This window comes from Capsicum annuum, chromosome 3, assembly GCF_002878395.1.
Source record: "Capsicum annuum cultivar UCD-10X-F1 chromosome 3, UCD10Xv1.1, whole genome shotgun sequence".
Taxonomy (NCBI): domain Eukaryota; kingdom Viridiplantae; phylum Streptophyta; class Magnoliopsida; order Solanales; family Solanaceae; genus Capsicum; species Capsicum annuum.
Window position 1 is genome coordinate 132,296,288 of NC_061113.1, and position 21,619 is coordinate 132,317,906.

At 33.4% G+C, this 21,619-nt stretch overlaps 2 protein-coding genes across 3 annotated transcripts; one reads left to right on the forward strand and one right to left on the reverse strand.

Annotated features, from left to right (window-relative positions):
- Positions 1 to 1,067: 1,067 nt before the first annotated feature.
- Positions 1,068 to 14,311, forward strand: LOC107863699 (protein NOI4). Of its 2 annotated transcripts, none has more exons than XM_016709772.2 (3): positions 1,068 to 1,300; positions 3,692 to 3,877; positions 14,018 to 14,311. In XM_016709772.2, the coding sequence occupies exons 1-3, from the start codon at positions 1,295 to 1,297 to the stop codon at positions 14,060 to 14,062; spliced, it is 237 nt and encodes a 78-aa protein (XP_016565258.1). In that variant the 5' UTR covers positions 1,068 to 1,294; the 3' UTR covers positions 14,063 to 14,311. The 2 variants fall into 2 exon arrangements, with proteins under 2 accessions (XP_016565258.1, XP_016565259.1); XM_016709773.2 differs by having other exon boundaries at positions 1,092 to 1,300; positions 3,695 to 3,877.
- An 823-nt stretch (positions 14,312 to 15,134) lies between these two features.
- On the reverse strand, positions 15,135 to 19,173 carry LOC107863698 (transmembrane emp24 domain-containing protein p24beta2). Its single transcript, XM_016709771.2, has 5 exons — positions 18,955 to 19,173; positions 18,674 to 18,883; positions 17,472 to 17,658; positions 17,287 to 17,394; positions 15,135 to 15,626 (listed from the first exon to the last, which is right to left on the reverse strand). The coding sequence occupies exons 1-5, from the start codon at positions 18,955 to 18,957 to the stop codon at positions 15,493 to 15,495; spliced, it is 642 nt and encodes a 213-aa protein (XP_016565257.1). The 5' UTR covers positions 18,958 to 19,173; the 3' UTR covers positions 15,135 to 15,492.
- Between the last annotated feature and the right edge of the window lie 2,446 nt (positions 19,174 to 21,619).

A 21,619-nucleotide genomic window follows, 5' to 3' on the forward strand; every position in this document is an offset into this window, starting at 1 on the left:
AATTGAAAAGAAAAAAAGAAAAAAGAAAAATGGAAAAGAAGACAAAAAGAAAAAATAGAAAAAGGGAAAAGAAAAATAGAAGGGAAAAAAAAGAGAAAAGAATAAAAAAAGAAATAATGAATTGTATTTAATTGATAAAATAGATTATAAATTATAGTAATTAATTAAAATTTAAACTAAATAAGATGATTAAGAAATTACATTTGCTTATATTTATCATTTTGTTTCTTTGTTTAATAACTCCATCCCCTGGCCAATGAACGTACAGAGTAGTTGTGTGGGCTTCATATGTGTGGTTTGAGGACCCACAAAAAGCATTCATGTAGCCCACCCAGACTCACCCCAACCTAAAGGTGCATCAGTCGGTTTGATTCAATTTTATGTATTATTAATTTTATTTATCGATTATCGAATTTTAAATATGTCAAACTAATAAGAGATTTTTTATCGGTTTTCGATTTATCAATTTTTAGTTTTTAATGGTTCAATTTTCGATTTAATTGATAAAAAATATATATAAAATAAAAATAGTAGCAACTAACAAGAAAAGAAATAAAATCATAGTTGCAGCAAAAATCCGACATGATGTGTTTTATTTTACAAGAATAAATAGGATTTTAAAAAATTGAATAGATTAGTAGAAATAAAAAAGAAACATAGAGTAGGTTATATATATATATATATATATATATATATATATATATATATGAAATATTCTTATTGGGTTATCGATTTACCCAATAACCCAATAAAAACTCCGAAAATGAACCAATAATCCAATCAAAAAACTAAAAATTACACAAATACACAACTTATGTTTCCAATATTACAAAAAATCATAACTCTCTAAATATATAACAAAAATTCCAACATATACACAGAATGTTATGTATATATCGGCTATATTATGTATATTAATAAGAAGAGAGAGTAAAATAATTTAAAAAGTGCGAGAAAATGTAATTAATTGGTATTTATATTATTTATAAAAAAAATTATAAAACTATTAAAAAATTATTAATTCAATAACCCAAAAATGATAAATTAATAATATTTTTATGATTTATGGGTAGGTTTTTGCACGCCCCTAAATAATACCCACCCTTTCTTTCTAAAACTATTCCTTGTCTATATTTCTCAAAATCCTCATCATCTCACCATATTTCCATTTCCAAACTACGGTCTTCATCCTGGTATATACGTAACAAAAATTCTCCTGCTTCTCTTTTCTCTCTCTCGCTGTACTATACCAGTCAGATTCTCTGAAGAAAACTTCTGACGCTTTTCCAGATTCATGTCGGTATGTCTACAATCCAGCCCTAAATTCGGGTCCTTTTTATTTTTTTTTACATTTCTTGGATTTTGATTGATCGCTTTCTTCCTTTTAAATTTACTCCGACTAACTGAATTAGATCGTCAAAACCAAAAATCACTGTAGTACTTTGGTTGCTGTGTGGTGACCGCTTGAGAGGTACTCTACCTGTGTTTATTTGGGTGAGTTTTACTTTTATTTGCCAATTGATATCATAATTATTCTATACTTTACCTTGAGTTGATGGTGTATCTGTAACAGTCTCTCTACCTTCCAAGGTATGGGTAAAACCAGCTAAACATACTAATCAATTAGCTTATTACTATTGAAAAATTCAATTCATTTCTTGTATCCTCCGTAGACCCCACTTGTGGAATTACGCTGGATATATTGTTGTGATATCATAATTGTTAAATAGAGGTGTCCTTTGGTCTCTCTTTAAAGTTAAGCCATCTTTTGGGAACTATTCTTCTCTTTGCTTAATTCATTTTCAAATGTTGAGTTTATAGTATGGTTTCTGTCATTGTTGATCAAAGATTGTGTCACTCCTTTATCCCATCCAACTTGGGATTATTTTATCCCATTTCCCAGGTGGGGTGAATTAGTCCAGTGATTATAATCTCGTATAATTTAGGGGAGCCTTGGAGTAACTGGTAAAGTTGCTGCCATGTGATCAGGAGGTCATGGGTTCAAGCCTTGGATACAGTCTCGAAGAAATGCAAGCTAAGGCTGCGTACGATACACCTTTGTGATGGGGCCCTTTCCCGGACACTGCGCATAGCGGTAGCTTTAGTGCACCGGACTGCCCTTTTTACCAAATGACCTATAACTTTTGCAATTAATATGGAGATTCTATTGATTAATTCAACTTGGTAATTGTTTCTCGTTTGAGTTGCATAAGGCTTTTTATGTGGAATAAATGCTGGGGGGCAGTGGGTGAAGGAAAATTTGTGATGACAATATGGATTACGATAGTGTGACTTTATATATATATATATATATATATATATATATATATATATATATATATCCTCGACAGAAAAGACAACGGCGGACATGCTCCGATAACCTTGCTCGAGCCTCCCTTCGTCATTCAATGCTTGACAGATTTTTTCATGCGGCGTGACACGTCTATCTTTGATACTCATCAATCAGCTAAAAGATGATTGTTGCGAAGCAAGGGGTTGAAAAAGCACCATAAGGGAAGTGAACGTCGTCCTGACTAAACAAGAGTTTCTTCAATTTGTTCGAAAGTCGTAAAGAAGGCATTGCGACAAAACAAATAGAAATGCCGATGAGCAGAAGGTGCAAATGAATGAGCAAAATGGTGTTGAAAAAGGGTGGTGGACATCAAATGGATTAGAGTTTTCAAAAAACTAGAGGAGGTTCGATTCCTCGCTGCCCATGGAGAGCCTTTTCCTTTGTGAACATGCCCATAAGACACAACAAAAAAGCCCAAAATTTGGCTTCTAGACGCCTTACAATAAAGAAGCCCCGGCCGCTCGGTGTCTTACACGTCTTCTTCGATCCTTCCGCAGCTTTCTTTCTTCAGGTAGTGAAGTCACTTTGGTTTTTGTGTGTGTGTATATATATATATATGTATGTATGTATGTATGTATGTATTTGTGTGTGTATATGTATGAGGTGGTGAGGTAGTGATACGGAATGTGTACACTCTCTACCCTCCCAGCCCCTAATTTTGTGGGATTACAAAGGATATGTTGTACAACATACGTATTATATTCCCATTGATGTTCTATGAATATCTCTCCCCAGACCCTACTTTTGTGGGATTCCACAGGATTTGTTGTTGTACAGCATACACATTATATTCCCTCTGATGTTGTATGAATATATATATATATATATATATATATATATAAGCTTGTCACTTGGAAATTCACAACTATATATTGTTCCAATCAATGAGCAAGCCTATGATTAGGTCCTCATCATGTATATAAGATTGTCCTTTTGTAACGTACCTCGATTTATGCAACTCAGACGTTCTGAAATCACTGTAGTTCGTACAAGAAGAATACAAAGGCTAGTGGTTTCTTTTTGTTTGGTTGCGTATTGGGGATTTGGGTAGGACATGTAGAATTTGACCATGGTTAGATTGCATAATTGAACCTGCAGAATGACCCTTTTGTGGAACTAGCTCCTTTGCAATCCCCAAGATCAATATACTTTTCTTAAGATTAAATAAGTTTTTATGAGAAGTAAATAAGAAGAACCAAAGAAATTTCCGGATAGCTTACTTCAGGAACTCATATCTGTATGCTTCCACAGTATACTTATATCAATATATTGTGGAATATCTGTCATTGTCATTCTAGAATTTATGTTTTCTTGTTCCCTTTTATGTCTTTTTATCAGCAGGAGAAGGGTCAACCATTGCCTAAGTTTGGTGAGTGGGACGTCAATGACCCAGCTTCCGCTGAGGGATTTACAGTAATCTTCAACAAGGCCCGAAATGAGAAAAAAACTGGTGGCAATCCAGAATCACCTACAAAGGCTGATTCCAATATAAAGCAAGCAGCAGACCCATTCAAACCTCAAGCTGTAAGTTGATCTTACAACCTGATGTACTCTTTTTTTACTACCATGACTTTTGTTTCTCTTCTTTCTCACTTCTGCGCTCATTTTATTTTATATATTTTTATTCTACAATAGACCCTTGTGATTGGGCCCTTTCTAGGACCCTGTGCATAGCGGGAGCTTTACTGCATGGGGCTGAAATGTTGTATATGTGTTCTTCTTAACTAAATATCTGCACATAATTAAAACGGAGTTCATTATGATTATGTTGTTACAGTATACACCCTTGTAGAAAGGAATATTTGCATAGTCAAACATATATATATATATATATATTTTTTTTTAATGATGAATTACTATCCTTTTAAGACAAAGCTGACTCTAAATGTAAAAATCCTTTTTCAAGACTTGAAAGGATCATTAACTTAGCTCTAATTTCTGTTTCTAAGCTTGTATTGTTGTTAAACCTGCCACAACTGATTCTTGCTTCAATTCTTCTGTTTTCTCATTCTTTGAATATTTTCAAATTACCATTTTAATTGAATATAGCTTTTTTAGCTTAACTTGCTCCAAGTCTGTTTATACTTAATGCATTTTCTGCTTGCTTCTATTAGGATTAACAGTGATCATTTTCAAGATCACTGCTACCATTCTCAAAAAAAGAAAAGAAAAAGTTATAGGTCCTTATGAAGCATGAATTCTAGAAACAACCTCTTATCATCAAAATATTGAAGATTCATTAGTTAGCTTTGGTTACCTCTCGTGCCGACTTCGCTTCCTTAATGTCTGGCCTTCCTACCTAAATCTGCAACCTATGCCTTGCCAATCCTGAATTTGGCCTAAATGCATTCCTCAATAGGTCTTAGCTAATCAGTGCAAATGGCTGGGTCTTTAGGTTGTTGGGAGATTGTGGATATTAATTGAGAATTAACTTTTACTGAAGGTAATAGAGCTGAGCCAAGAATGAACAATGTTAAGATAAATAAGAAGTTTAATACTTTTATTCAATACTTCTTGGAACTAGAAAAAAGTTTTTAGAACATAATGGAGCAAGGAAACACACAGTACTCAGGTAATTTTACTCTTGAGTTGTGTTCTCCTTCTCATTCCTACCTGCTTATATAGCACTGAAGCTTTCTAGCAGATTTCTCTTTTTTGGATTTCTCCAATATTGGCCTTCCTGTCCATCATTGCTCTTTTAACGGGAGTCGGGACTTCTTTTAATCTTTCTATTTACGATGACTCTTCGGATATGATATTCTTTTAAGTTTTTAAATATGACTTATCATCCTTTGTGTTATCTCATTTGGCTGATCATCTTTGCCGTCTTCTCCTGGGCAGCCCCTTGATTATATGTCTCTTCTGATTTTGGTTTATTAACCTCCTTGGACTGCATAATGTTACTGCCTTGCACTGGAGCTTTTTCAAATTACTTAGGCTCTTGTAGCATTAAAAGAGAATTCATGTCCTTTTTAACATGAAATTCAATCGCTTTTTATATTCAAATTCTTTTTCCTTTTAAATTTTGCATTTTTAATTTGGATTCTTCAAGGTATAATTTCAACGTTGCACGCATTTTGTATACTGGTCTCATTTATTTGCACTTAATGAAGGTATGAATCTGAATGGTTCATTGAGTGCATTTGTTTGTTATTAAAATTTAAATGCATATTTGGTCTGAATATGTCTTAAATCATTAAGATCTGGAACAAAGTCTTTATATCAATAAGAGACAGTTTTTTTTTTTTTTTGTAATTTTCACCATCACTCTATATATCCACAATCACCACCACTACTAACCACCTCTGCCATCACCACCACCACTACTACCATTAGCATTGCCAACCGCCAACCATCCACCACCTCTGCCATCACAATCACCATTGCAACCACCAACGCTTCCAACCACTTAAACACCTACTATTTCTTCATCATAATTGTATATGCCACCACCACCACCATTATCGTCGTGTACCACCAACCATTTGTGTCATCACAACCATCACGGGCAACCACCACCATTGCCAATCTCTACTATCAATCGATAGCACACCTACCACCTCCATCATTATAATAATACCTACTGCAACCACCACCACCGTCTTACCACCAACACTTCACCACTATTAGTCACTACCATCATTGCGGTCAATCCATAGTGTCAACCACCTCGGCCATCAAAACTAGCACCAACACCAACTCCCAAAAACACATTGTCAGCCACCAAACTTTTTTTAGCGAGCACCATCAATACCGCCAATTACTAACATCAACCCATTTCACAATCACAACCACCACCACTATCAACCCCCCACCATCACAACAATCACTACAACACCAACCACCTCTGCCATCACAACAATCACTACTACACCAACCACCCTGCCATCACAACCATCACCACCACTATTGTTAGCTACGTACACTAGCCATTACCACCACAACCACCACTACTACACACCATCTCTACCATCACTAACGAACATAAATATAAAAGTTTTGTCAAATAATGATTTTATTTTATTCAATTATATTTTTTTTAATATTTCATTTTTTTATTTGAATTGTATGTTTCTTATGTTTACAAATAATAAATTATGCACATTCAGATGTTGGAAAACAAACCGTCTTAATCATTTAGTGTTCAGGTCTAGAGACACATCTTAATCCGTCGTCATATGTGCATTCAGATTCAAACGTCTTAATCTGAATTAAAACAAATGCAGACTTATTTTGAAATGTTTACTTTTGATAATCTCTTGTCAAAAATTTAATTATCCGTTCCTGAATAAGAATTATACATGGAAATTGTGAGTTCCTTTACTAACTTAAATTCTGAAATTATAATTTGAAAGAAGTACCTGCCACCTGATCCTCGTTCTGTTAGTAATGGTTCCTGAAATCTTATTTTCAATAGATTCTTTAACTTGAACTGATCCTCGTTCTGATAGTAAGGGTTCCTGGTCTCTTATTTTTTCAATATAAATGCTTTAACTTAGAGTGTTGTCTGTCTATGATAAAAAGTCTTCTAAGTAACTTGATTTCAAATGTTTTAATTGGCTTGTTACTGCTAACAATTCCTTTTCATTTATATTGTAACTTAATTATGCTGCATATTTGAGTATTATCTCATCTCCTTGTCATTACAATGTTACTCTCCAGTACCTTTGAGTTTTGTTTATAGGATTAGTTCATGTTTTCGGCAAGGGCATCGTTTTTCTTTTCTTTTTTTTTGAAAACCTTCCATGTGTCATTCTTTTTCTTCACTACTAGTGCAAGAGATGGAAAAGGTGATTGACTATATTGTATTATGACATAGATAAGCATTTCCTTAACTTGTTTCCCCAATTCCTCCTTTTGGTAGTAATTGTATCAGTAGGGCCTTAAACTTACTTGAGAAACTCCTAGTTTGAGAGGAATGCTATGGTCCAAAGCTTTGGTAGGTTGGGACTTTGGTTCAAAAACACTTGGATAACTGGCCATCAGGTCCAAAATGGAATTGTCAACTAGCTCCCGTCATTGGCTAATTCTAGCTTTCATCATAAATAGACGAGCCATAATGATTGGCCTTTTCTCAAAGGAAAAATTGTTGAGATGAGATATATTTTGCAGCAAGTACCATGCCTATTTATAGGCTTTTAGGAAGTTATAGGCATGGACAAGTGTCCACACACTTATCAAAAACTTTCTTTGGAGATGACCACTTGCCTACAACAACAACAACAACAAACCCAGTGTATTCCCACAAAGTAGGGTCTGGGGAGGGTAAGATGTACGCGTCCATACCGCAGTCCAAATTAGGCAATAACCACTTGCCTAATTTCCTTTTATGCAAATTGACACTTTGCATCATACTTGGAGAAAGTAAATTTTTGCCACGTATATTTCACTCATCAACCATTTAATATGGCTTCTCATGCAGACATCACTTTTTAGTATTTGACTTCTCAAATACACCAATTGTAATGACTTTTCAAATACAATAACAACAACAACATACCCAGTGTACTCCCACAAAATGGGGTTTGGGGAGGGTAAAGTGTACGCAGTCTATACCACCACCTTAGATGAAGTAGAGAAGTTGTTTCCAATAGACCCTCGGATCAGGACATATAACAGTATAACAAACAAAATACATAAAAATAAACAACAAAATGGGATAACACATCGCTAGATGATAAAAGAAACAAGACACCGACAGAGTAATACTATAAACTATTTATTTGAGATCACAAACATCATCAGAATACTACGAACACGAAACTACAGGCATAGATACAATGAAAGCACTCCTCCCTACTATTACAAACACATTCTTACCTATTAACCCTCTACCCTAATCCGCGTCCTCCATACCTTTCTATCAAGGATCATGTCCTCTGTTAGTTGTAATCGCTTCATGTCATGCCTAATCACCTCCCTCCAATATTTCTTCGGCCTGCCTCTACCCCAAGTAAAACCATCGATAGCCAGGTTCAGACATCTCTATACTGGAGCATCCGTGCACCTCATTATCACATGTCCAAACTATCGCAACCTTATTTCCCGCATCTTATCTTCCACCAAAGCCACTCCTACCTTCTCTCGAATAACCTCATTTCTAACCCTATCTCTCCTGGTAAGTCCACACATTCATCTCAACATCCTCATCTCCGCCACTTTCAACTTTTGGATATGAGAGTTCTTAACTGGCCAACGTTCTGCTCCATATAACATAGTCGGTCGGACTGTTACTCTGTAGAACTTACCTTTAAGCTTAGGATGCACCTTCTTACCACACAAGACTCTCAAAGTGAGCCTCCACTTCAACCACCCTACACCAATACGGTGCGTGATATCTTCGTCAATCTCTCCATTCCCCTGAATCATAGACCCAAGATATTTGAAATTATCCTTTTTTCGAATGGCCTGAGAATCCAGCTCCACTACCACGTCAGCCCTATGCGTCAAATCACTTTTTACCTAAACCTAAAGAAAGGAATATTGGTCCTAAAACTACTAATTGCGTGCTTATTGGATATGTTGAATATAGTGTTGCATATAGATTTCTTGTTTTGAAAGATGATGTGCTTGATATCAATACTATTATTGAGACAAAATGTTGAATTCTTTGGACATATTTTTCTACTATGTAATAAAATTTCTCATGCTTAAAAGTTAAAATGAATCTATCTCTAATATTGAGGAGCTGAGAAGTAGTAAAAGGCCTAGAAAAGAATATTTTTTTTATGGAAATAATTTAAAAGATTTTCTTGACGATAGTGAACCATTAAATTTTGTTGAAGCTATATCTTCTTCTGATGCTAAATTTTGGAAAGAGTCGATAAAAATTGAAATTGATTCACATGAGTTTTAACTAATTTACCTTCTGGTGCAAAACCTATTGGTTGTAAATGGATTTTCAAAAACAAATTGAATACTAATGGATCCATAGATAAATATAAAGCTTGTTTAGCAGCCTTTGATTTTCTCAAAAATAAAATATTGATTATTTTGATATATTTGCACTAGTGAAAATAATTTCTTCTATTCAAATATTTATTGTCTTAGCATCAATTCATAAACTTTTTATTCATCAAATGGATGTATAAATAGCTTTGTTAAATGATGATCTAGAAGAAAAAATTTATATGGTTCAGTCTGAGGGATGCATATTCCTGGACAAGAAAATATAGTTTGTAAACTAAATAAATCTCTTTATGGCCTTAAATAAGCTCCTAAACAGTGACATGCAAAATTGATCGAGTCTTATTGAGAGATCTTTTTATTTGTTGAAGTGGATAAATGTGTGTATACTAAAGTAATAGACAATGATTATGTGATAATATGTTTATATGTTGATGGCATGATTGTATTTGACACAAGTTTAAATATTTTGGAAAGTACCAAACTATTCGTGCCTACTAACTTTGATATGGAAGATTTGGGTGAAGTGAATGATATTGGGAGTTAAAAATCATATGGAGTGGAGGTGGTATAATTTTATAACAAGAACATATATTGAGAGACTTCTTAAGAAGTTTGAATGTTGGGAGGTAACTCCTGTAAACACTGCTTATGATGCGAACTTTAGATTGAAAAAAAAAATAATGGTGAACCAGTGGGTCAGTCTAAATATTTACAAATTATTGAGAGTCTGATGCATATGATGAATTTTACTAGGCTTGGTATAGCCTATGTTGTGTGTAAACTGAGTAGATATATTTATATCCCATTAGAGAGCATTGGGTTTGCATTAATGAGACTGATGAAATATTTGAGAGGAACCATGAAACAGTATCATGTATAGTGGATTTCCTTCTACGTTAGAAGGGTATTATGATGCAAACTGGATCTCTGATTCAAATGCGATGAAATCCACTAGTGGCTATGTGTTCACCCTTGGTGGGGGTGTAATATCGTGGAGATCAACTAAGCAGACGATTATTGCTAGATTGACTATGGAGTTAGAGTTTCTAGCTCTAAAGCTAGCTGGTTCTGAGGCTGTGTGGCTAAGAAATTTCTTAGCAAACATCCCTTTAATAAAGGATGATTTGTTGCCTCCTATGTCTATTTATTGTGTTTGTCAAACTGCAATTACTATTGCGAAGAATAAATCTTATAATTGTAAAAATTGACAAAAAATTGATACATGACGTCATTAAGAAATTGCTGAGAGATGGAATAATTTTCATTGATCATGTGAAGTCAGAATTGAATTCGGCCGACATTGACTGAACTTGTGGGAAGAAAATTAGTTTTTCAAACCTCAAAAGAATGGAGTTAAGGCCAATAAGATTGTCAATAGAGATGGTAACCCAACCTATGTGATTGGAAATCCCATGAAGTAGGTTCATATGGTGAACAATAAATCGATATTGATAGTGCGCACTAACTGAGAGTGGTTGAACTGCTACTAGTTGTGAGCATGAGTTCTTTACTCTTAATAAATCATAATCCTTATGGACGGTGTATCTAAAACAGTATACACTTGATGAATTCACCTATATAAGAAGTGGGGTGGGGCCACTCCTGTGAGATCGTTTAATCTTTAGCACTCTCATGAATAACTCAACGCGTACAATGGCCTATTGGCTCCGACTTACAATAAGAATTATTGGTTCATCGAAATATTATGTTTCACCAATAATTTTGTAAGTTAAATTTAATTGGTCTAAGTTTGGTTCATAATCTAAAAGACACCAAACCTATTGCATTTTGATCATGCAAATCCAACAAGTTAAATTCTCTTTCCTATTAATTCTTTTGAAATAAATAGGGGAGTGTAAGATATATATATATAATGTTATTTAAAAACAAATTTATTTATATTGTATTTGAAAAGTCATTACAAATGGTGTATTTGAGAAGCTAATACTAATAATTGGTGTTGCACCCAAAGGCGTGGCCTAGTAGTTCAGTGAAATTGGGTTGAGCACCATGAGGTCTCAAGTTCAATTTCCTATAGAGACAAACACTAGGTGATTTCTTCCCACCTGTTCCAACCTTATTGGACAGAGTTACCTGGTACTTGTTGATGGTAGGAGGTGATAGGTATCCCGCGAAATTAATCGAGGTGCACCAAAGTTAGCCCGGACACCACGGTTATAAAAAAAATACTATTGATTGATGTTTGTTTGAGAAGCCATATCAAATGGTTGATGAGAGAAATATAGGTGACAATTTTTTTTCTCCAAAGTCGTGCAAGGTGTCAATTTGCATAAAAGAAAAATAGGCAAGTGACCATCTCCAAAGCAAATCTTTGACAAGTGTATGGACACTTGTCCATGCTTATAACTTCCTAAAAGCCTATAAATAGACATGATACTTACTGCAAAATATATCTCATCTCAACAATTTTCTTTTCTTGATTCTCTCCAACTCCCACGTTCTCTCTCTCCCAAAGTTGCCATCTCTTAATATTTTATTAAATTACCTTTTGTTATTTTTATTCCCCTAGTTTAACTTGCTGGCATTTGTATTATTAATTTTGTTGATTCTTGTATCCTTTATTAAATTAGGGAGGGTTTGTTTAATCCTAGGAAAACATTTCACACTACTGGAATACTTTCTTAGGACAGTGCTCAGCACGACTCAAGTATTTATATATTCATAATATATATATATATATATATATATATATATTATGAATATTGAAGTAGTAATATTTATTTATTTCTTAGTATTGTTATTTTACTAATTATCGGAAACAACCTTGCTACTTCTTCGGAGGTAGTGGTATGGACTGCGTACATCTTACCCTCCCCAGACCCCACTGTGTGGGAATACACTGGGTTTGTTGTTGTTGTTGTTGTTATTTTACTAATATTATTATTGTTTATTGTTATAATAATATTATTATGGTAGTCCCATTGATCAAGATGAGTTCTCTCTCTTCAGGAATAGCTTGTAAAACCACCTTGTTGCTCTTTCTTCCAATGGTCACACACCTCTTTCTCATGATCAAATTTAGTTGGATTGAACTTCTCCCTCCAATCATTTCCTAGCACGAGGTTACACCCCCTAATTTGAGAATTTCAAGGTCCCCCTTGAATGTTTTCCCCTATCTTCCATGTAAAATTGGGGCAAGTGGTATATGTTGTTTGGTAACTAATAATTTTATTGATCACCCATGAAGTTACAAAGTGTTAACTCATCTAGCTAATTGAATGAAACAACTTACTAACATTTCTAACCTACATTAACATCTATGCTCAAAACATATGACATTGCTATAAGTTCCTGATCCTAGTTGAAGCTCTCACATTTTAAATGTAGGTTTTAATTCATTTATAGCCTTTTTTGTTTTTGTTACTTTTGTTGTATCCTCTGTATTCCAACCAAATTCCTTTTCTTGCCAATTTCTTTTGTAGGGTTTTCTCCTAGTTTTTCTCCATTTTTGTTTAGGTTATAGAGTGGTGGTTAGACGGACGTTGTTATATGGGGTGGTGTGTTGGCTAGTAAAAAAACTTTCATGTTTAGAAGATGCATGTTGTAGAGACGAGGATGTTGAGGTGGATGTATGGTCATACTAGGTGGAATATGATCAAGAATGAGGTTATTTGAGATAAAGTGGGAGTGTTTGCTAGTAAAGAAATCTCATGTCAGAGAATTGATGTGTGGTGATGTGTGGCCATACTAGAGTGATCAGATTAGAAATGAAGGCTATCCGCAACAAGGTGGGAGTGGCCTTGGTGGAGGACAGGATGTGGGAAACAAGGCTAAGATGGTTCGAGCTTGTGAACAGGAGATGGAAGAGTGAGAGGCTTGGCTATGGATGGTTTTAGTAGAGTGTGGTGGAGCCAGACTTTTGGTTAGGGGTGTTCATAGTTTTCCTTGGGCAAAGAACTGTTTAAAAACCAAAGAAAATAAAGCACTGCTGTCCCTGCCAAGGTTTGAACCCGGGTTGTTGATGCGGAAATGCACACTCTTGACCACTGGACTGTGTTTCTCTAGCTTGTCAAGGGTGTGCGACAACATGTATATAACCATAAATATCTATATTTAACCTATATACTCGAAAAAAATTTCCGACGAAGGGTGTTTATCTGACCACCCTTTGTTGGCTGTGGCTCCGCCACTGGGAGAGGTAGAGATAGGCCGAAGAAGTATTATATTAGAAAGTACGTAGATAGAATGAATTTTCATATAAAAAGACATTAGCGACGAAACTAGATAAGAATTCGAACCAGTGGTTAGAGAACCAGAAGGCTTGTATCCCTGTGAATATATTTAAATTTAGATTATACTTAAATGAGAACAAAATGGTTTCTGCATGTTCTCTTCTTTTCAACCTTGATAATTTGCCACCTCATAGCTACTTATGTCCTTTTTAGTTATTGGTATTGGAAAGGAAGGAGAAAGGTGGACACATTTATTTCAGAACATACTAGTTTTTCATTTTCAATTGTATCTTTTCTCGTTACCTGCTGCACTGTGGCAAAAGTTTGGAAAACTTAGTCTTAGAATATTAGAGCCATTTTTTTGTTGTTCTTATTGTTGATGCTTGTACTTTTCTCTAATTATTTTTTTGTGGATAATTACGACTCTGGATCTACTTATAATGCTTGATAACGTACGCAACCACTGGTCTGTGATGCTTGAATAGATTCTAACATTTCTGTGGTGTACCTCGGAAACTTTCCTTTTATCTTAGAATTTCACTTTTAAGTTTTGTTTTTGCAGAAAAAATGGTTTTGCTGCATGCAAAGCCCCCATGCAGAATCTTGAAGATGTTATCTGCTCGAGTTGAATATTCGTAACAAACTCCAGAACTCGTTGTTAAGTCCTTTTTGTCCTGTAAACTTTTGTTAGTGGGAAGAATATCAAAACGACATGTTTGATGTACCTATATGATGTATTTTGCATTTTACATTTAGCAGACATGTTTTTTCAGTTGCTTCAAGTACGTGTGGTTTGTAGAGCACATCTCAACTATAAATTTTCTAATAATTATATCAGTCATTTCTTGTTTGCAAAGGTTTTCTGGTCCCAAGCTACCAACTTGTTCACTTCTTGTGTATTGAGGATCATTATGCAGCCATTTGGATTTGTACATGTAAAATTGGTGTATCTGGGAGTTGTGTAGTAGTTATGTAACTGCCAAATAACAGGGTTTTATTCAAGTTTTAACAACCCAAGGATCTGTAGGTTTGTAGAAAAATTAGAAATCGTCATTTCCAACTCGTCATGCAAGATAACTTCTGCAGCCAGTGATTTCTTTATAGAACATATTGGATGGTCGGATGCAGTAAGTGCTCAAGCCCAAAACCTTTGGTACGGAGTAAAATGTGTTACATACAATGTGTTACTAAGTGCCCATCATGAGTTCAGACTTTACTATATACCAAAAAATACCAAAAACCTAGTACACAAGAGGGTGGAGGATGAGACCTCCATGCATCAAATTTTGAACCATGCACCATCTCTTGGAGATTTCTCGATTATAGTGAAAACAAAATACTGGGTGATTTCTTTTTATTTGTGTCCTTAGTTGGTAGAGTTATTAGAACATCTATTGGTGGGAGGTAACAAGTATCTATAGAATTAGTCGAGGTGAACACAACATGACCTGACGCTATGTACAACAACATACCCATAATCCCACAAGAGGGGTCTGGGGAGTGTAGAGTATATGCAGCCCTACCCCGACCTCGTAGAGATGTAGAGGTTGTTACAATAAACCCTCGGCTTAAAATAAGAGTTTTAAAAAAAGGAATACATGAAAATAAAGTAGGAACAACAATGAAATAACGTTCAATAGAGAGCAGGATACAACATAGGAAGGCCCGAATCAACTATCTGAACAAGAGTCAAGACATACCATTCAGAGAACACTAAAATGAAGGTTACAAGGTGAAATTGTTAGCGTCAAATATACGATTTACTTGACTACACAACTTGAGGTATCAAAATTCAACAATGGATTGTACGACAGACATTTAAAGAAATGCAAGCAGATAGTCTTAAAACATAGATTAAGACAATCTCACTATTCAGTAATTCCTAAAAGAATGTATCGAAATAAAAACTTCATCACTGAGAAAGACATCAGTCACTAGTTTCTATGGCACCTGCCTTAAAGAAAAAAGGCACAAAAAGTGAATACATCTGAGTTTTCCGGGTTTGGCAGAAGAATGTTATCCTCCCTGTCCCAAAAACTAAACTCTGGACTGCCCCAGCTTTCGTTCAAACAAATGCTTGAGGAGGAATACTTGCAGAAAACTAACACAAATAAGAGCTGAAGACTCGAACAGAGCTTTGTAGAGTGCTCTCTTGCTCATTCCTTCATTCACTGCATTAGGAGGAATTACATCAGCATACTAAAAATATAATAAGCATTGGATTATGCACATTTTCATGACTCTAGGCTTTCTAGCAAAACTGGGGAGACAACTTTCACATACTGAAGTTTTAAGTAAGAGATGCAAAAAGTAAAAGACATAATATGCAGGATGAAATCATATTCTCTTATTGTTTCTCATTGAGTCGACCCAATGAGAATCTATATACCTTCCAAACCTTTTCTCTTGAGTGTACCCATTACCAAAAACTGTACGTCACATTGGGACACATGCTACAGCTGCCCCGCATGGCTAAAATTCAAACAAAAAAAGAGCTTGAACTCTGTTTTTTTATTTCCACTGAGAAATTCTATTGTTTTGCCTCATTGAGCAGGGGCAGATGCACGTAACCTAAGCAGGATCATCCCACACCACTAGGTCGGAAAAAAATCACCTATATATAATAGGTAATAACACTTGGAACAAAATATTGAATAAATAAAAACAAAATGACGCCGCTTGCCATAAGGACTTCATTAGCTTCCCTGGCCAAGCGCTCAATTAACCTCACCATTGCACGGGATCAAAACCCCTCAGTTAGTCTTTATTTTAAAACAATTAGTAATTTCCTGAAAAGTATAGACGCCAACAAAGCTTTATCCCTTAGACTACTTGTTTAAAAGAAGAAACTCATCCAACTATGCATGCATTTAGTTTTGACTTCGACAACAAATATATTAATAAACTTGTGAGTCTCAACTAGTATCTGAACAATTGGAACCTGCGGACAACAAATAGCAATTTAAAACCATTCTGGCGTTTGATTATTCAATCAAACTTAAAACTCTAACTGTAAAAACACTAAGCATTCTTTCTGTACTTCACACTTTTTGGAGATTAAACATATTACGCGCTGCTCTTTCAATTATAAGTTCTCTTGAATATTTTTCATTTTTTTCTGGTTTGAATTGCTCAAAATATCTCCTGTTGATGAAGTTTTTAGCTGTTGTTTGGTATCTTACATAGGAAAAAAATAATTAGTTATACTTCTAATGAGTGTATTATGGATATGTTTCAAAAAATGAAAACTCGTCGAGAAGAATTGAAGTAATGCATTTGAACATTTTCCTCCTTTAAATTTCGAAACCACCTCCAAACATTCCTGCTACGTCACTGTCATTGAGAATTCAGACAACCTACTGAAAAGCTAAATGGTACTGGGTCACTCTAAAGGTGAAGTATTCAAACCACTGAATCCCGGATATATAATGTAAATCCCAAGAAAACAACTACAAAAGTGAATTGTGTCAATAGGCTAAACTTACAACACGGATCAAAGTATATCAACTTGAAGTTCATACTATTGGCGGATGCACATGCTGACAAGAAGACGTGAACAACAGTGTAATTCAGCTGATTAAAACTTAATGAGAATTAACTTTACGTGGGTCACAGACATGACTCATGAATTTCCCGGTCAAGCATTTAAATTTGATATACTAAACTCTGGAAACTAGATAGATATCCCAAAAGAAGAAACTAGAAAAGGAAAATTATGCCTCTATATGCAAGATAAAGGGGAACAACACAATTTTTTATCACGAGTGTTGATGCAGTTGAAGCCACTTCATGTAAGAAATCACTAGATAAACAAGTAAACATTATTAATACCTATTGCTTGACGGTCTGTCTGGGCCTCTAGCCAGTGCTGTTCAAACTGAATGTTGTACAAAGCTTCCTCTAGCTTTCCAATATGCTCAAACAAAGGCTTGAAATGCTCTGCAAGCTCAAGCTAACCAAGTTAACTCCTTAATATAAAGCCGAGATCTAAGATAAACCAAAAGTAGCTTGCGCACCATCTTGTGCATGCTCATCATGGTATACAAAATGAGCAGCGTGTAGATCAAAGTCAATGGTTTCATGATATGGAGACTTGTTAGTGAAACAGAAACGATAAACTCCTTCATGATGAGATGTAAACTCGGACTTCTCGCTTATTTTGTCACGGAGATCATGAATCTGCTCTCCCGAAGGCCCCTTCACCTAAAATCTCACCATCACAACAATATCAATACAATAATCCAGTATAAATGACTGACTAAACAATGGATAAAAGCCAAACTTCTCAATAAGAAAATGTACAACTATACTATGGACGATTTCCTCCTCAAGAAGGTAAGAATAACCTTTCGTGGAATTAACGACCACACAGAATCTTAAGAAAAAGCTGAGTCGGATACTCTTTGTATCTATATGAATTCATCAATTTACAGCTCTAACATTCAAAATTCCTTGAATATACTCCTGCATACTCATTTATAAGATTCAAGCAACCCCCCACCCCCACCCCACCCACCCTTGGGGTGTCAGCACTTCTTCCTACCAGTCTTTATCAGGATGCAATCGAAAGGTAGGGTTCCTATCTTTGTGTATGAAGGTGATGGAGTTCTCAAGAATAGACGAAAGACAGTTGATTACCCTTGCCAGATCCCACTTGTAGGATGGCACTAGGTATGTTGTTGTTCATTGATTTAATTTTTTTTTTAATAACGGTGGTGTCCAGACCAGCTTGCGCTCATCTCGACTAATTCCACGGGATACCTACCACCTCCACTAGCAACAGGGTAACTCCGTCCACCATTAGAACAGATGTGATTAATTTTATTTATGCCTATCTTAGTAGAAAACAAAAAGAAGAAGACATCTTTGCTAGTTTCAACCAAAAATTGCAAAATAACAATGCCAGGGTTCTAAGTCTACTTCCATTATCAACAAGTTCAGATCACAGCAACCACATAGATAATTAATTTAAATAATCCGAGCCTTGACACAACTAACTACCATCAAATACAAGGATATCAATAATAGATCGTAAATTGCACTTCTTACCCACTAGTTTGTAATTCCTTTATTAATATACCAGATTAAGGAGTTTAGAGATGCTTTTTGAATTATGTAACCTTTAGAATTTCAAATGGTCAACTAGTTTGTTGCCTCATATTGGATCCATAAACATTATTTGGGTTTTTAAAACAAGAATTAAGTATAGAATTGGTACCACTAGATCAACACCCTCTTCACTGTAATGCCAAGCGCCTTCAGACTTGATAACAACAAATGAATAATGAACTGTTTCCCCCATTTCAACCTTATGAGAAAAACATTCTTCTTTTTCAATTACAAATCTAATCCCAGATGCACCTTCCATCCTCAATCCAAACATCAATATTGTAACAGCGATCCAAACTTCACATAACCGATTCCTCATCTGTAATAAAATTCAAAGTTTTATTTTCCAAATTCAACAAAAGATAACACAAAAAAGAAAACTAGGCTTACCATTTTGTTGAAATTTTGAACAGGTAATTCAAGAGTTCGACCAAGTTAAGGTAGAGCACAACACATCAAGTACTAATAGGGACGTGCGCCTCTTGGAAGATGGGAATTAAGTACACACATCTACTTTTGGTTTTATGTTTTGCCCGACACAAGACGACGACTCCTCGAGTTGGAAGTTGCAAATCTATATCTATACTACTAGCCCAATAAATATTTCGTGATTTATAATATTTTTTAAAAAATATATAACAGATATTTTTAGAGATTATTTAAGCTGTTAATTATTATAATTTATAATACTTTTTATGTAGATTTCAAATAATATATATCGCTCTCGTTATTCAAATTTTTGTGATATTGATAGTTAATTATTTTTTTTAAATAATTTAATTTTTAAATTATTGTAATGTATGATATTTTTTTTCTTCTATTCTAATTTTGCTTAGATGAACATAATAAGTAATTATGAGTGATATGGTAAAGTTACAATTGAAGTAGCGAAGCAAACAAGTCTTAATGACTCACAACAACTAATTAAAAGTGATATAATAAAATTATTATAAAAAGTACTTGTGAATTTTTTTATTAACTTATCATTTTGTATCTATTTTTTTTTATCAAATATTATAATTGATACAATGCTTAAATGGTCATAATAATTAATTAGGAGTAACATAGTAAACTCATGATTGAAACAACGAAACAGACATGTCTAACTAGTAGTGATACAACAAAATTACTATATAAAAATACTTGCGGAAAAAACTTAAATGGGTCTCATATAATTATTAATTTTTTAATACTTTGATGACTTTATAATAATTTTTAAATATTTAGATGACTTATAATAATTAACTATGGGTGATACAGTCAAATTATGGGTGAAGTAGCTGAAACAGACATGTTATAAATATCTATTTTACCTTTTTATCAAATATTATTAATTTTTTAATACATAAATAACTTATAATAGTTAATTAGAGATGAAATAATAAAATTATGGCTGAAGTAACTTATGAAGCTACAATTGAAGCAGACACGTCATAAATATTTATTTTACTTTTTTATTAAATATTATTAATTTTTTAATACATAAATAACTTATAATAATTAATTAGGAACATACCTGCTTCTCCTACGCTTTCCCTCTTAGACATAATAATATCTGTATATCTATTTATCTATATTCTATATGTTATAATAATAATAATAATAATAATAATAATAATAATATATGTTATTATTATTATTATCCATTATCTATTATCCATCTCTCTCTCTCTATATAAGAAAAACTAAAGTAACACAAGATGCCAAGTTACAAGATATTAAAATAGTCATGTGACATTTTTTAGGACAATACTTAATAGTGTTATAATAAAAAAATTAAAAGAAACTTAGGAACTATATTTAAAGAGTTCTAACAAACTCTAAAATTTAGTTACAAGTCGTTTTTCTTTTTTCTTTTAAATGGAGATTTAAACTTTAATAACAACTTTAGGTTATGGAATTTTATCACGTAAGTTACAAGCCCCTTTTAACCCAATTAATCCTAACTTTGAGCAACTAAAAAGGCATTCAAACCAGATAACAATTTTAAGTTTATACTGATTATAACTACTCTACAATTTTAGAGTTTTAATCTTATCACAACTCTTTTAAGATTATCATTAGCTTGAAATTAGAAACATAATATTGAAGAGTTCTAAATGAACTCTTACTATTCATAAGCTTATCCCTTTCAAATATAATTTAAAACATACTTAACTATTAAATAAAAAATAAAATAATAATAATAATATATGATGATAATGATAGTAGTACACATTTAACCAAAAAAAAAAAAAAGCAGTAGTGCACGTAGTATCACTCCTTTTAATTTTAAAAAATGTAATAGTATAGTATAATAATAATAATAAAAAATAAAATAATAATAATATAATTTTAATTAGTAATAATAGTAGTAGCAACGGTAGTAATAATAATAATAATAATAATAATAATAATAATAATAATAATAGTAATAATAATAGTAGTAATAATAATAATAATAATAATAATAATAATAATAATAGTAATAGTAATAATAATAATAATAATAGTAATAATAATAATAGTAATAATAATAATAATAATAATGATGGTGGTGGTGGTGGTGATGATGATGATGATGATGATGATGATAATAATAATAATAATAATAATAATAATAATAATAATAATAATAGGGGTAGAATTAGAAACAAGAATAAAGTAAGGCAAATGCATTATATTTGAAAATTTTAAGGATAAGAAAGAGTAACAAAATAATCTTCTTAACAAATTAAATTGATATTTGAATTTAAATTTAAATAGAATTTGAATTGGAATGAAGTTCTGTCTTCTTAACCGCTGTTACATATATTTAGCTTTATTCATCAATTTATTTGTTGTAATTTTTTTATATATATATGTAGGAAAGATATGTCATCTCCATCTTTCTCCATTAATGTTCAAGGTCCGCATAGTAAATAACTTTTCTTTCTTACTCCTTTTCTGTAGCAACTTTAAGGTAATCTTTGTCTCCTATAATGCTAAAATATTTATTTCCTTAAATTATTCTTTAGTGTCATTGTGGTTATTTTTTTAATTAGTGAGGTTAATTTTAAAATTTTTGTAACTAGAG

Coding starts and splice junctions, on each gene's coding strand:
- LOC107863699 (XM_016709772.2), top strand. Junction 3,878..14,017: donor ACCCATTCAAACCTCAAGCT/GTAAGTTGATCT, acceptor TTGTTTTTGCAG/AAAAAATGGTTTTGCTGCAT.
- LOC107863698 (XM_016709771.2), bottom strand. Junction 17,659..18,673: donor AAGAGGGTGTTGATCTAGTG/GTACCAATTCTA, acceptor GTGAGATTTTAG/GTGAAGGGGCCTTCGGGAGA. Junction 17,395..17,471: donor TGATGAGCATGCACAAGATG/GTGCGCAAGCTA, acceptor TTGAGCTTGCAG/AGCATTTCAAGCCTTTGTTT.